Source organism: Rattus rattus, chromosome 3 (assembly GCF_011064425.1).
Source record: "Rattus rattus isolate New Zealand chromosome 3, Rrattus_CSIRO_v1, whole genome shotgun sequence".
NCBI lineage: Eukaryota > Metazoa > Chordata > Mammalia > Rodentia > Muridae > Rattus > Rattus rattus.
Window position 1 is genome coordinate 219,409,754 of NC_046156.1, and position 13,362 is coordinate 219,423,115.

The 13,362-nt window shown below is 44.0% G+C and overlaps 1 protein-coding gene across 1 annotated transcript in view; it reads left to right on the forward strand.

Annotated features, from left to right (window-relative positions):
• The first annotated feature begins 2,731 nt into the window (after positions 1 to 2,731).
• Hace1 (HECT domain and ankyrin repeat containing E3 ubiquitin protein ligase 1) overlaps positions 2,732 to 13,362 on the forward strand; it is a 107,828-nt gene continuing 97,197 nt past the window's right edge. The window contains exons 1-4 of the mRNA XM_032899106.1: positions 2,732 to 3,041; positions 10,123 to 10,177; positions 10,387 to 10,476; positions 11,761 to 11,865. Of these exons, the coding sequence (XP_032754997.1) occupies positions 2,966 to 3,041; positions 10,123 to 10,177; positions 10,387 to 10,476; positions 11,761 to 11,865 (326 nt within the window). The 5' untranslated portion in view covers positions 2,732 to 2,965. The remainder of the gene's footprint in view (positions 3,042 to 10,122; positions 10,178 to 10,386; positions 10,477 to 11,760; positions 11,866 to 13,362) is intronic.

A 13,362-nucleotide genomic window follows, 5' to 3' on the forward strand; every position in this document is an offset into this window, starting at 1 on the left:
TGGCTCAAGGCAAGTGCAAGAAGACCATCAACAAACATCATTGTGATATGGCACCATCGGAACCCAGCTCTCCTACTACGGCAAGCCATGGATATCCTAACACCGAAAGAGCAAGACTATGACCTTAAATCTCACCTTATGACTGTGATAGAGCCCTTTAAAGAGGCAATGGATAAATCCCTTAAAGAAATACAGGAAAATATAATCAAACATGTAAAGGAAATGAATAACAGTATTCAAGCCCTGAAAGTGGAAACAGAAGCAACAAGGAGAACGTGAACAGAGGCGACCCTGGAGGTGGAAAACCTAGGAAAGAGACAGGAAGTACAGACATGAGCATCACCAACAGAATACAACAGATGGAAGACAGAATCTCAAGTGTAGAAGACATAATAGAAGAAGTCGGTCAAAGAAGAGGCCAAATCTAAAAGGTTTCTATTGTACCACATCCAACAAACTTGGGACACCGTGAAAGGACCGAATTAAGAATAATAGCCATAGAAGAGGGTGAAGATCCACAGTTCAAGGGGTCGGAAATAGCTTCAATAAATGTACAAGGAGCTTACAGAAGCCCAAATCCCACAGTGGAAAAAAGAAAGCATCTTCAACAAATGGTGCTGGTCTAAATGGATGTCTGCATGTAGAGGACTGCAAATAAATTTGTATTTAATCATACTGCACAAAAATCAAGTCCAAGTGGACCAAGGACCTCAACATAAAACTGGACACACTGAATCTCATAAAAGAGAAAAGTGGGAAATAGTCATGAATGAATTGGTATGGGAGACAATTTCCTGAGCAAAACACCAATGGTTCAGACTCAACATTATCACTTGTGAGTGTTAATAGCAGTAAAATGCAAGATCAACAATTGATAAATGGAACCTTCTGAAACCGAAAGGCTTGTGTAAGGCAAAGAACACTATCAACAGGACAAAATTGCAGCCGGCAGATGGGAAAAGATCTTCCCCAACCCTACATCTGACAGAGGGCTAATATTCAAAATTTATAAAGAACTCAAAAAGTTAGACAAGAGCAACCCAAATAACCCAATTTAAAATGGGGTACAGAGCTAAACAAATGTCTAAAAAGCACTTAAAGACATGCTCAGTGTCTTTAGTCATTAGGGAAACGCAAATCAAAACAACTCTGAGGTTCCATCTCCTATCATCAGAGTGGTTAAGATCTAAAACTCAAAACAACAGCACATGTTGGAGAGGATGTGGAGAAAGGGGAACACCTCTCCATTGCTGGTGGGAGTGCAAACTTGTACAAACACTCTGGAAATCAATCTGGCAAGAAAACCCACCAATCCCTGAGCAGGAAAACCCACCAATCCCTGCACAAGAAAACCTACCAGTCCCTGATCAGGAAAACCCACTAATCCCTGAGCTCACCCAAGATCAGATTGGAAAGCTCCACCATCACCCCCATAAATCCTATATAAGATAAATCCTATGTAAGCCCTGTCTTCTGCTCAGTTCCCACTGCTCCTCATCAGAGGAGAGGCAGCCACTCTCTAGGGTTTTGCCCTCCCAACAAACCTCTAGTGTGAGGTTTTGTGTGTGGTGTGACTTTGTAACACTTTCACTGGAGCATCCACCCCCCCCTCCAACAGTGTTATACTTCTACTGGGAAAAACGTGCCTCTCCTTCTGTAGCTGGGAGCAGAGCTGCAACATTTCTGTAGGGGAAGCCTTTCTCTTCAGAGCTGCAATACAGATCCTAGCACTTGGGAGGGAGAGGCAAAGAACGTAGCACTTTTAGCTACACAACAAAATCAAAGCTAGCCTGGGCTACATGTAGTAGGCTCAAAGCACATACCTCTGCCATCTCAAAACAGGGCTCCATCATGTGCACTGGCTAACCTCAAAGTCAGGACCCACCTGCCTCTGCTTCTTAGTGCTGGGATTACCTGTATGAATTACCGTGCTCAACTTGGGACACTTCTGTTTTTCAATGCTTGGTATATTCACGAAGTCAAAGTCTTTGTATTGCCCATTGGGGCTCATCATGAGAACTGAGATCGTATTTTACCAGATAAACATTTTTTCCCTTTTTTGTCACTTAAATCTTCCTCAAAGTTTGGAGTTGGTGTCATGTTCTGTGGTAAGTACAGGGATAATATAACAGGGCATAGGGTAGAGTTGTGTCCGTTCTTAGAAATGTACTCAGCAAGAGAAACAAAAACAAACAAAAAACCCCAACAACAGGGGTAGGGGATTTAGCTCAGTGGTAGAGCTTGCCTAGCAAGTGCAAGGCCCTGTCAGGTCCCAGCTCCAAAAAAAAAAAAAAAAAAACCCCAACAACAAACAAACAAAAAAACAAAAAAATTGAGGCATTGTTAAGCCGCGATAAAGAAGAAAATACATATTTTGCTTTCGAACTTTGAGTTTAATTACTTTTCAAATTCTACATATGTAAGCAGGTTAGTTAAGGGATTTGTTTATAATAAGTGCCTCTATTTTAGCTTGGTGGTGATGAATTCAGGAATAACTGAAATTCTCTAATCTGTTTTACTGGGGTGTATTAGAATCGAGGGAGGATGCTCTTGTGCAACTTGGAGGGAAGAACGAGACAGCGTGTGAAAGCCCAGAAAGTATTTCCACAAATTCCTCAGCCTTACCCACAGATCACAGCTCCGAGGCCATAGAGGCGGGGCTCAGTCCCGGAGTGCGGCCCAGCCAGCTCGGAACTACAGTTCCCAGAAGGCTTCGCGAGCCCAGGAGGGAAGCGGGGCCGCGGCAGGAAAGGCGCGAGCGAGCGGAGGCGGCGGCTGGTGCCCACCCCGGCGCGGTCTGGCTGGCAGCCGTCGGTGCCGCGGATGGCTTAGCATCCTAGCGTTCCCGAGCGCCGGCCGCGGCGAGCTCGCTCCTTCGCCCGCGGGCTCGGCCTGTGCCGGGATGTAGGGCGCCGGTCGCGGAGGCCGCGGGCACGGCGGGGGCTTCGCGGAGGCCGCGCCGAGGATGGAGAGAGCGATGGAGCAGCTCAACCGTCTGACGCGCTCGCTGCGCCGCGCGCGCACCGTGGAGCTGCCCGAGGGTGAGGCGCCGGGAGAACGCGCGCTGCACTTTTCAGAGGCTGGCAGGCTTGGGGAATCCGCAGGAGGCGCGGGGGCGCGGCGGGCGCGGGCGGGGACGGGCTGCCCTTTGGGGTTCGGTCCGAGCGGAAATGCCTGCGGGGTCTGGCCCCGCACGGGGAAAGGGTGCGGTGGCTCTTCGCACGGGCGCGGGCTGGGGACGCGCAGGGTTTGCTTAAGCTGCAGAGTGGGGTAGTATTTATTTTAAATACGGGGCGCCGCTCGGTTTTGGCCATAGACAAAGGTTGTCAGCCACCAGACAGGTATTTGTGAAGCTCTGTTGGTGTAGCGAGCATTTCTTCCGGAGGCTTGCCTGCTTTCATGTCGTCCTGCAGACTTGTGTTGAGTGGGCTGGGTGAGAACTGGGGGGTGACTTCACACAGGAATAAAAGCTGTGTTCTGAACTTTTGCTTTGGAAAACTCCAAATGGAGGAGATGGGGCGGGGGTGGGGGCGTTGTTTGGTGCCTTGTGAAGTCAGACTAATTTTAGTGGCAGTGAGACATGGTAGCAAAACCCGGGTTGGCTGCAAACTTGAGAGCCTCCTGCCTCAGCCTTCCAAGAATTTGGATTCTAGGCATTAGGCTACCTTGCCCTGCTTAGTTCGCTCTATTCCACTCCCCACCCGACCCCACACTTCGTTTTAGTTAGCTAAGCAGAGGGATGAAAAGAAATGTGCAGTTTGTGAGTTTGGGGATACTTTTTTTTTTTTTCTTTTTTTGGAAAAGTTTTATTCTTTATGATTCTGAGTAGAGAAAATGTGGCAACTGTTTTCTCAAAAATATTTTTTGTTACGTTGCTAGAATGAAGCAACATACTTAGATAAAGTTAATTTAGAACAATCCTGGTTTCAGGAGGTAAACATCAGCTTCAACTTTTCCCTCTGTTTCCATCTGTGAATCTTTCACTGGGGACTGCTCTCATGTGTTTTCTGATGTCATGCTATCTGTTGATAACAGCTGATGAAGGCTGTGTGTGTAGGTTGACACTGCTAATTGTATTGCTAACGTGTATCCGGCATTTTGCATAAATATGGTATAACTGGCTTTGATAATATTTCCTGGCTTTAAATATTCTTATATTTTAATTGTAGAAAAAATTGATAATAAAAATAAAGAAAAACCTGTCATTCCATCCTCAATAGTCAACAGTGTTAGCATTTTTTAAAATTTTTTTAAATTTTTTTTTCAGTGTTAGCATTTTTACCTAACATATTTCCTACAGTGTCTTGTTTTGTGTTTAGAAAACATCACGGATGTGTATCCATAAATATATCTAATAATTTGGCAGAGCTCGGTAGGATGAATGAAACTTGCTTTTTTAAATTTTAATTTTTTTTACTGATCTTCTGAGGAGCAGCTTTGTCCTTAAGACTTAGTCTTTTGCTTCCTTTGGGTTTGTTTCTGGAAGATGAGCAGGATTTAATTATACAACCAACACCGAAAAGACTTTAATTGCCCGTTTCTTAACCTGTTCTTTGGGAAGTTCTGGTCAGCAGTCTGAGTGTTGCAGACTTGAATATTACAATCACAAATAAAGTGTTTCCTCTTGTTGCTAGGCAAAAATGGCATATGCCTACATCTCGTTGATTACAAATCCTCATTTGACTACAGTGGATTTGTTCATTTTGTTCTTTGAATTTATCTTTGTTTTGACGAATCTTTTTGAGTCATGTTCAGTCAATTGTAAAAATACAAATTATTGTGTTTGCATTTTACGGCTGAACAGGGGCTGGTGAGATGGGCCACTGTGTGAAGGGACTTGCCCCCTCCCTAGACCTGGCTACCTGGCTTTGATCCCTAGACCTCATGTAGAGACAGAAGGAGAGAACTGTCTCCACAGAGTAGTTCTCTGGCCTCCATGAGTGGTCTTTGGAACACACTGGTAATAATAAAAAAGACTGAACAGAAGCGATAAGATCTTTCTAAAATGAAGAAATCAATTTTTTTTGCTTTGTTAGAATTTAGCAGTCAATAAACATCTAATTATAATCAGAATAAATTGTTACAGTATGTTTGTAATCAGCTTTCACCCTAAAATTAACTTGGCTGTCCAGCACGAACGTGTAGGTACTTGGTATACCGACTGGGGTACTGAGAGGTGCCCTTGTATTACTACCGAGTGATGGGGAGTCTGTGGTTGAGTCATCCCATGCAGGGAGGACAAAGTGTGAAGGAAGAGGAGGGAAGGCCAAGAACTCACGTCGGAGATACGGCTTCTCTGAGCTTTGGAAGGCTCGCTTGTGTTGTGCACTATGTGGAGAAAGCTAAACTTAGATTTACATTGAGGGTAGTTTGTTTAATAGGATAGAATTTGAGTGCATTTTAGCATATATATTTGAATCATGGTCAGAATAATTGTCAGCTTTTAAAACAACAACAACAACAACAACAGCAGCAGCAGCAGCAGCAGCAACCACAACAAGAACAGCACATCTTTCCCCTTTGGTGGTCACTGCTGGAGCGGCAATTGCAGTTGAATTGAAGTTCATCCTGACTTCTGACCAAAGCAGGAACAGTAAAAGGCATCTCAGTGTCCTTTTCACACGTGGAGGAAGATAGGTCTTTCCCACTTTTCAGAGAGCCGAGACAGAAGTCTGGTGTCCTGTCTGTGCCCATTTGAAAGGATGGCGAAGGTCAGTTTGTCTGACGACGTTACAGAGGCCAGCAGATTGGTAGACGTAATCTAGGTCTACAGAAGGAAGATGTCATCTACGTGGTGCTGTGAGGAAAGGCTAATGGCTCAGCTGCCTGTGGTCACTCACCCCAGCAAGGTGGAATCACCAGGTTCAGGTTGGACAAATGCTGCTGAAAACTCCGTGCACATAAAGGCAAATCCTGTCAGGGAGTAAAAGAGAAGGACAAATACAAGGAAGGAGTGAGAGCGGAGGATTCCATTAGACGGCTTCCATTCAAGACTGCCTAAGAGAAAAATATCCTAAGTTTGAAGAGGACATAAAGGTCTAGTGAATGGAGCACTCTGGTCAGTTTTCTGTTGAGTAATTAAGTCCTAAAACCATGGTAATAAACGTGGCCAACCTATCTGATTTTCTCATCCCTTAGAAAGCGTTCTGTTCCTACTTTTCAAGGTATCCTATGGATGTGGAGAGGGAAGCATCTGAGAACAAGCATTCTTAGTCTCTTAAAAATTTTTAATTAAAAGTTGCTTTATGTACATTGGTGTTTTTGCCTAAATGTATGTATGTTCTACACTTTCCTGATGGTGGAGGGCAGAAGAGGGTGTCAGGTCCCTTGGGTCTGGAGTGAGAGACAGTGTGACCCACCATGTGGGTGCTAGGAATTGAACCTGCATACCCTGAAGGAGCAGCCCTTTATAGTCTTACTTTAACATTACAGTTGTTATTTTATTATCCTTACATTTAATGTTTGTGATCTATCATCTGTCTGTCCATCCTTCTGTCTATCCTTATCTATCTTGTTTTGAGAGACATAGGGTCACCAAATGTAGACCAGGCTGGCCTGGAGCTCAACATATCTACCTGCTTCTGCCTCCTTAGTGCTGGATAGGAGTAAAGGTGTGAGATAGATACCAGGCCTGGCTGTGATCTGTATCTTTATTGTAACTTAAAAACATAAGGTCCGTGTCACTAAAAGCTTTATAAATATAATTAATGCAAACTTTCGATGTTCACTACTGCTCACTTAAGCTGTGTGCTTTAATTTGTTTTGTTTTCTTGGGGCAGCCATCGTGTGGCCTCAGGTAGCCTGGTACTTAGGGGTTGGTCTCAAACTCATCGCAAATGTGAAGATTGTAGGTGTGTGCTGTCTGTCGAGCTAGGCTTGTACTGTCATGATTAAAACATTCAGGCTCACAGGAACAGGTATTACCTGTTTCTGACAGTTTGTTAGGAGGTTACATGACTGGGATTGTCATGGGTTAGAAGCTCCAAGTGGTAATGTGAGAGAGTGCCAGGACATCAGCAGAAACTTGGGGCAGTATTTTCAGCCCTCATGATGACTGGATGGTAGGTGGTGACAACAGTTTGCTGGGCTGCCATTAGCATTTTAAAGAAGTGGATAAAATAATTATAGTGCATATATTAAGATAATTGTATTGTAGACCTTTTGGAATTGTGCAGAGAGGACACTGGCTGTTATGTAACGTACGGTTGCGGTTCTGGAATCAGTCACTTAAGTGCCAACATTATACAGCTGGCCTTTTAGGGCAAGATAGGGATCATGGTGTCTATTTTATAAGGCAGATGTGATATAAAAGATCTCTTATATGTGGTGTTTAAGGTGATGCCTTTGGTGGAGGCAGGAGGCTAGCTTTGGTTATACAGAAAGAATTCAAGGCCAACCTGTTGCGATCCAATCTCACCCACATCTTCCAAAAGAAAGATATAGTATGTTTTGTTTATTAAATTATTATTTTTGTAGTTGAATTATATCCATGTACTGAAGTTGGGAATGTTGATTAACAATTGGTTTTCATGTTTATACTCAACAAATACTAAAATTATGAAATGGTAATAAATTTCTCTATTACCTATATGTGACTCAGCCCTCTATTTCTTAATGCATACCTTTAAACATAATGATTATGCCATTATCAGCATCAATACAGTTAGCACTCTCTCTTTTTTAATTGTTCTTGACCAGCGCGTGCTTATTTTTCTCCTTTCAAAAGTGTGTGTTAGAGCTGGGATCAAAGCCAGGGTCACAGGACTTCTCATGCTATGGGAGCAGTCCACCATGGCGAGCATCTCGGCTGTCCAGGGTCACAGGGCTTCTCGTGCTATGGAAGCAGTCCACCATGGCGAGCATCTCGGCTGTCCAGGCTGCTTTGCTGCAGTCAGTACTCATGGTCAGCATATTGTGTTTATCTGATCCATCTCTCAATTAATGTCTTATGTCTGCTGCCGTGGTGCATGCCTTTAGTCCCAGCACTGGGAGGTAGACACAGGCAGATCTCTGAATTCATAGCCAGCCTGGTCTACACAGAGAGTTCCAGGAGAGCCAGAGCTGTTAGACAGAGAAACCCTTTCACAAACAAACAAACAAACAAACAAACAAAACAAAACAAAAAACAAGCTGAAAGACTTAATATCTCTAAAAACTTCTAGAAAGTGTGAACTCCGTTGCACAACCATGTGAATATTGTTACTAGTAGTGGTTTACTCGAAAGTGTCTAATGTTGTGGTTGTTTCTCTCACAGTGAGAAAACTGTGTTTGTAAACAAGTCGTGTTAGCTGTTTAGTTAAGTCGTGTTAGCTGTTTAGTTGTAGAGACCCAGCCTTGCTTCCATCAGCTCGCACTACCGTAGCGCAGTCGTCAAATCTAAGCCACGACCTGCACAGTGCCACTGTGAGCTCCACTGCAGCCTGGATTAGAGGTCAGTCTTCCACTGCTGTCCGCTCGAGCATGTACTCCAGGACCCTCCACCACATCTGTTGGCTCTCGAGTCTCCCGGGCCCCATCATTTCCTAGTGCAGCTCCTGACCTCTGTAAGGAGGACTGCTCATGCGTTTTGCAGCACTGCCTGGCTTTGTCAGGTGTCTTCTGATAATCCGAGAGGGGGAGAGTGCCTTCTCTGTGGATTGTAGGAGTTATTCTAATGACATCATTTATTATCAGTCCATTGAAGTGCTAGGTACTGGGGTATTTACTGTAAATTTATTCTTTTTCCATTGTAACTTTTGGGAGAGACTTTGGGATAAGCCTCAGTGTTTTAAAGGCTAAGTAAAATCTCTAAAATAATATGATACTGTTAGTAATGCAAGAGAAAAAGTTCAAAACACTGGCTGAAAAGCAATATAAATGCAATGTGGCACCTCAGATGCTGTGTGTGTGTGTGTGTGTGTGTGTGTGTGTGTGTGTGTGTGTGTGTCCATCGGACCTGGAGGCTAGGCTGGATGGGTAGACTTTAAGCCTCAGCAACTGTCTGTATGTCTGGCAGGGCTGAGGTTCGGGGTGCACTTTTATATGGGTGTCGGGTTCAGAGCTCAGATCCTCATGCCTGTGCGTCAGCTGCTTTCACACAGGAGACACCTTTCCAGCCTGGTAGAGGTTGATAGCTTTCGAGGCACAGTGTTTGTCCTTTTATCTAGAAACGTATGAATGTAAGTCTTAAGAATGTAAGCAGTAAGTATATAGTTAAGGTCTCTTTCTTAGTAAAGATATTCACCTGTCTGTCTGTCTGTCTGTGCCCGTGTGGGTGTGATTGTATACCTGTTTGAGTGTCCGTGCGGGTCGGAAGAGGAGGTCAGATCACTTGGAGCTAGTGTCACTGTGAGTTACCTGACATGGATCCAGGCGCTGGTTCTTCCCTAGAGCTTCAGGCAGTCTTTACCCTGAGACGTCTTGCCATTCGTTTAGGTTTTATTTTTCCATTTTCACACATCCTTGTTTTGCCCCCATCCTTCCCCTATCTCCCTGCTGTTTATACCCGCTAAGCCTATCCTTCCCTAGTGTTCCTCCTTTCGTTTTCATATCGTATTTGTTCTTCTACTGTCTACTCCCGTCTCTTTATTTGGGGGGTGGTTGTGGGTGTGGGAAGGAGAAAAGGTGTTGCACAGGCTGGCCTGGAACAGTGTGTAGCAGGCCTTCTGCCTCCCCTCTGGAGTTCTGTGATTCTGGTAGAGCCACCAAGCCTGGCATATAGTTAAGATTTTAGAATTATTTCAGAATTATTATTTAGAATTATTATACATATCTTTTAATGCCCTGATATTTAAAATTGGCATGTTAAAATTTCCTAAGTTTCTTAAAAATTTCTCTAATTATGCTTACACAATAAAATATGTCTAAAAACCTCATCTTTTTGGAAATAAAATGTCACGTGTTAAAGTTAGAGGAGATACTAGTTCTCCAGTTTTGTCTTATACCACAAGCTAAGCTTTTCTGTGGCAGCATAGGAGGCGTAAACAGCCAAGGAGCTGAGAGACTCTGCTGTCATTTGCAGTGTGTTTGATGTTCTGCCGTGGTGGACTTCTATGTGCAGCTGGAGAAACTGTAACTGTTTACATCATCTGTTGTAAAAGCAGGAGATACTTGAATCCTCTTCCTGTTTGTTTTTTCACCCAGATAACGAGACTGCTGTTTACACATTAATGCCAATGGTGATGGCGGATCAGCACAGGTGAGGAGGCGCTGGCTTCTTACGTCTGTGCCACCATGCTGTCTTTCCTTTGTTGGCTTTCGGACAGTGTTGTATTGATGGTTGGTCTTCAGATAGAGAGCCGTTGGGATCAATAACTATTGTTAAAGAGCTCTTGCCTTGATTTACTGTTTAAAAATGTTTTCATTATTTATGTATCATCAGTTCTTTTTATTTTTTGGGGGGTATAGGTCTGTTTCTGAACTCCTATCAAATTCAAAATTTGATGTCAATTATGCATTTGGACGTGTGAAGAGAAGCTTGCTTCACATTGCAGCAAAGTAAGCCTGAAATGTTTGACATTGAACTGGTCTAGAGTAAGGGTGGAAGCTTTGGATCAGTTGCCTTACAGCAGCTGTGGGGAACGATGAGAGTTGGCAGCTGAGGGGGCTGTGTCCTCTTTAGCCCTTGATGTGCCGTGCTCTTCAGACATTGTTGGCCTTGGTATGGAATTCGTGTCTCATTTAATGAGCTTGTAGCTTGCTTTAGGTGAGGTGTAGGGATTGTCTGGATATGTGTAGAGTGTGGGATATGTGTAGAGTGTGGGATATGTGTAGAGTGTGGGATATGTGGGAGTGTGGGATATGTGTAGAGTGTGGGATATGTGTAGAGTGTGGGATGTGTGTAGAGTGTGGGATATGTGGGAGTGTGGGATATGTAAGAGTATGGGATATGTGAGAGTATGGGATATGTGTAGAGTGTGGGATATGTATAGAGTGTGGGATATGTATAGAGTGTGGGATATGTATAGAGTGTGGGATATGTGAGCATGTGGGATATGTATAGTGTGTGGGATATGTGAGAGTGTGGAATATGTATAGAGTGTGGGATATGTGAGCGTGTGGGATATGTGTAGAGTGTGGGATATGTTTAGAGCGTGGGATATGTGTAGAGTGTGGGTTATCTGTAGAGTGTGGGATATGTGTAAAGCGTGGGATATGTGTAGAGTGTGGGATATGTGTAGAGTGTGGGTTATGTGTAGAGTGTGGGATATGTGTAGAACGTGGGATATGTGTAGAGTGTGGGTTATCTGTAGAGTGTGGGATATGTGTAGAGCGTGGGATATGTGTAGAGTGTGGGATATGTGGGAGTGTGAGATATGTGTAGGGTGTGGGATATGTGAGAGTGTGGGATGTGTGTAGAGAGTGTATTCACCAGCATTTCTTTTACCTTACTACTATAATGGATAAAGGGGCATGGTGGATGCATGTGCACTCAGTGAATTATACTACTTAGCTAGGAGGGAGTATCTTCTTACCCACATCTGACACCAACTGATTGATACCAGTTTTCCTTTCAGGATTAGGTGGCAATGTTGCAACTAATTGTTCATGATTAACTAGCTCCAGGAAAGCCAGAAAGTCAAGAATATTGTTTCATTTCTTTCAGAAACAAATTGTTCATTTTACTTTATTTGAACTTGCGCTCATAATAGAATGTAATATTTAGAAGGTGGAGGGTAATTCATTTCTGTTATGAGTTAAATGGTAGGTAAATTGGGACCTTAAAAGACAGTGTTTGACGGGCTCTTTGAATGTATCTGATTGTCTTTTATATTGTTTTAGCTGTGGATCTGTGGAGTGCTTGGTTCTTCTGTTAAAGAAAGGAGCAAACCCCAACTACCAAGACATTTCAGGCTGTACGCCCCTTCATCTGGCTGCTAGGAACGGGTGAGCTCGTCTCTATAAGCACGCATGCCCAGGCAGGCCTGGGAGTTCGCAGGGTACTCAGTCTAGATTGGTTTTCGTCCCAGCATTTATCTTGAGAAAAATTACAAAGATGATGTGTGTATTTTTATAACTGTTTTTAGTCTTTTAAGGATTTTCTCCTTAAAATTAGTCTCATTTTATTGAATTTGCAAATGATGATCATACTTAATAATTTACTGAATTTTTCTGATAGTTTTCCTTTTGGAGATTTATCATTATTTGGATATAGTGACAGTCTATTTTATGTTTTCTTGTTGCCCTTGTACTCTGACAAAAACAATTTAAGGGAGAAAGGGCCTATTTTATTCATGCTGGGGTGTTCAGTTTATCATGGTGTGAAAATGAGGGTGCTGGGAGCTGGGAGAAGCTGATGACATCACATTCATGGGCAGGAAGCAGAGCAACGGGTGCTGCTGTGCCGCTCAGCTCACTGCCTCTACTCGGGATGGCCAGGATTACAATCGGGGGCTGGCGTTGGGCAGAGGCTTCTCAGGTGACTTTAGATCTCATAATCACAACTGTGTGAAAAGCTTCCTAAGTCAGTGTGTTTAACCAAACAACCAAACCCACGCAATACTAGTATTTCCAAAATGTGAAAACCTAGAGATGGCGTATTAGGTATATGTGTTTGCCTTTTCCTGATAATTCTGGTCATTGACCAATCTCACTGTTATTGTATGCTATTTTAAGCCCTTCGATGCTGCTGGCGCTGTTTCCTGTCTTTTTCTGCCATTTCCAATGTTCCATCTCTTTGTCCGTATCCTGTGCTCGTTAGATCTTTGTGACCTTGGCCCAGCTAAGTCATCTGGAGAGAGCGTCACTGGAGAAATGCTTCGGTCACGTTGGCACGTAGGCAGCTCTGCGTCACATCTTCCTGATCAGTGATTGTAATGATTGTTGTAGTAGGTCCATCCTGCTATTGGTAGTGCCACCCCCAGAGCAGACTGACATGGAAACTTACCAGTTCTTTGGGGACTCCGTTGTGTTGGGTGGCGTTTTGCTGGGGGAAACAAGTGAAGGAGTGTTTTCCTGGAGCAGACACAGGTGAACGGCTGAGGCAGAGTCGTGAAGAAACTGCTGAAGCAGACACAGGAGAGAGGATGTTCTGCTAACGCCGGCACGCGAAAGGACAAAAGGACACTGGTGAGGGACTCGTCACTAATGACGTGCATGTATCTGTCCATCTTACATCGCGTAGTTGAGCTCCATTTGCCAGGACTCCGTAGAGAGAAATGCACCAAGAGACTGCTGGAGGCAAGACCCGTGGAGGATACATGATGTTTGGAGGGAGTACAAAAAGGACTTGAAGGACAGTAATGGAGGCTGAGGCCGAGCTTGGCTTGCTGTCAGAGCTAGCTGTACACTGCTTATTGGTGTCGAGTCTTCACTGATCTTCTCTGAGAGAGCACAGCCAGAGAACCTCTCCCGGCATTCCTGTTGGCCCTGGTCGCTCCTGCT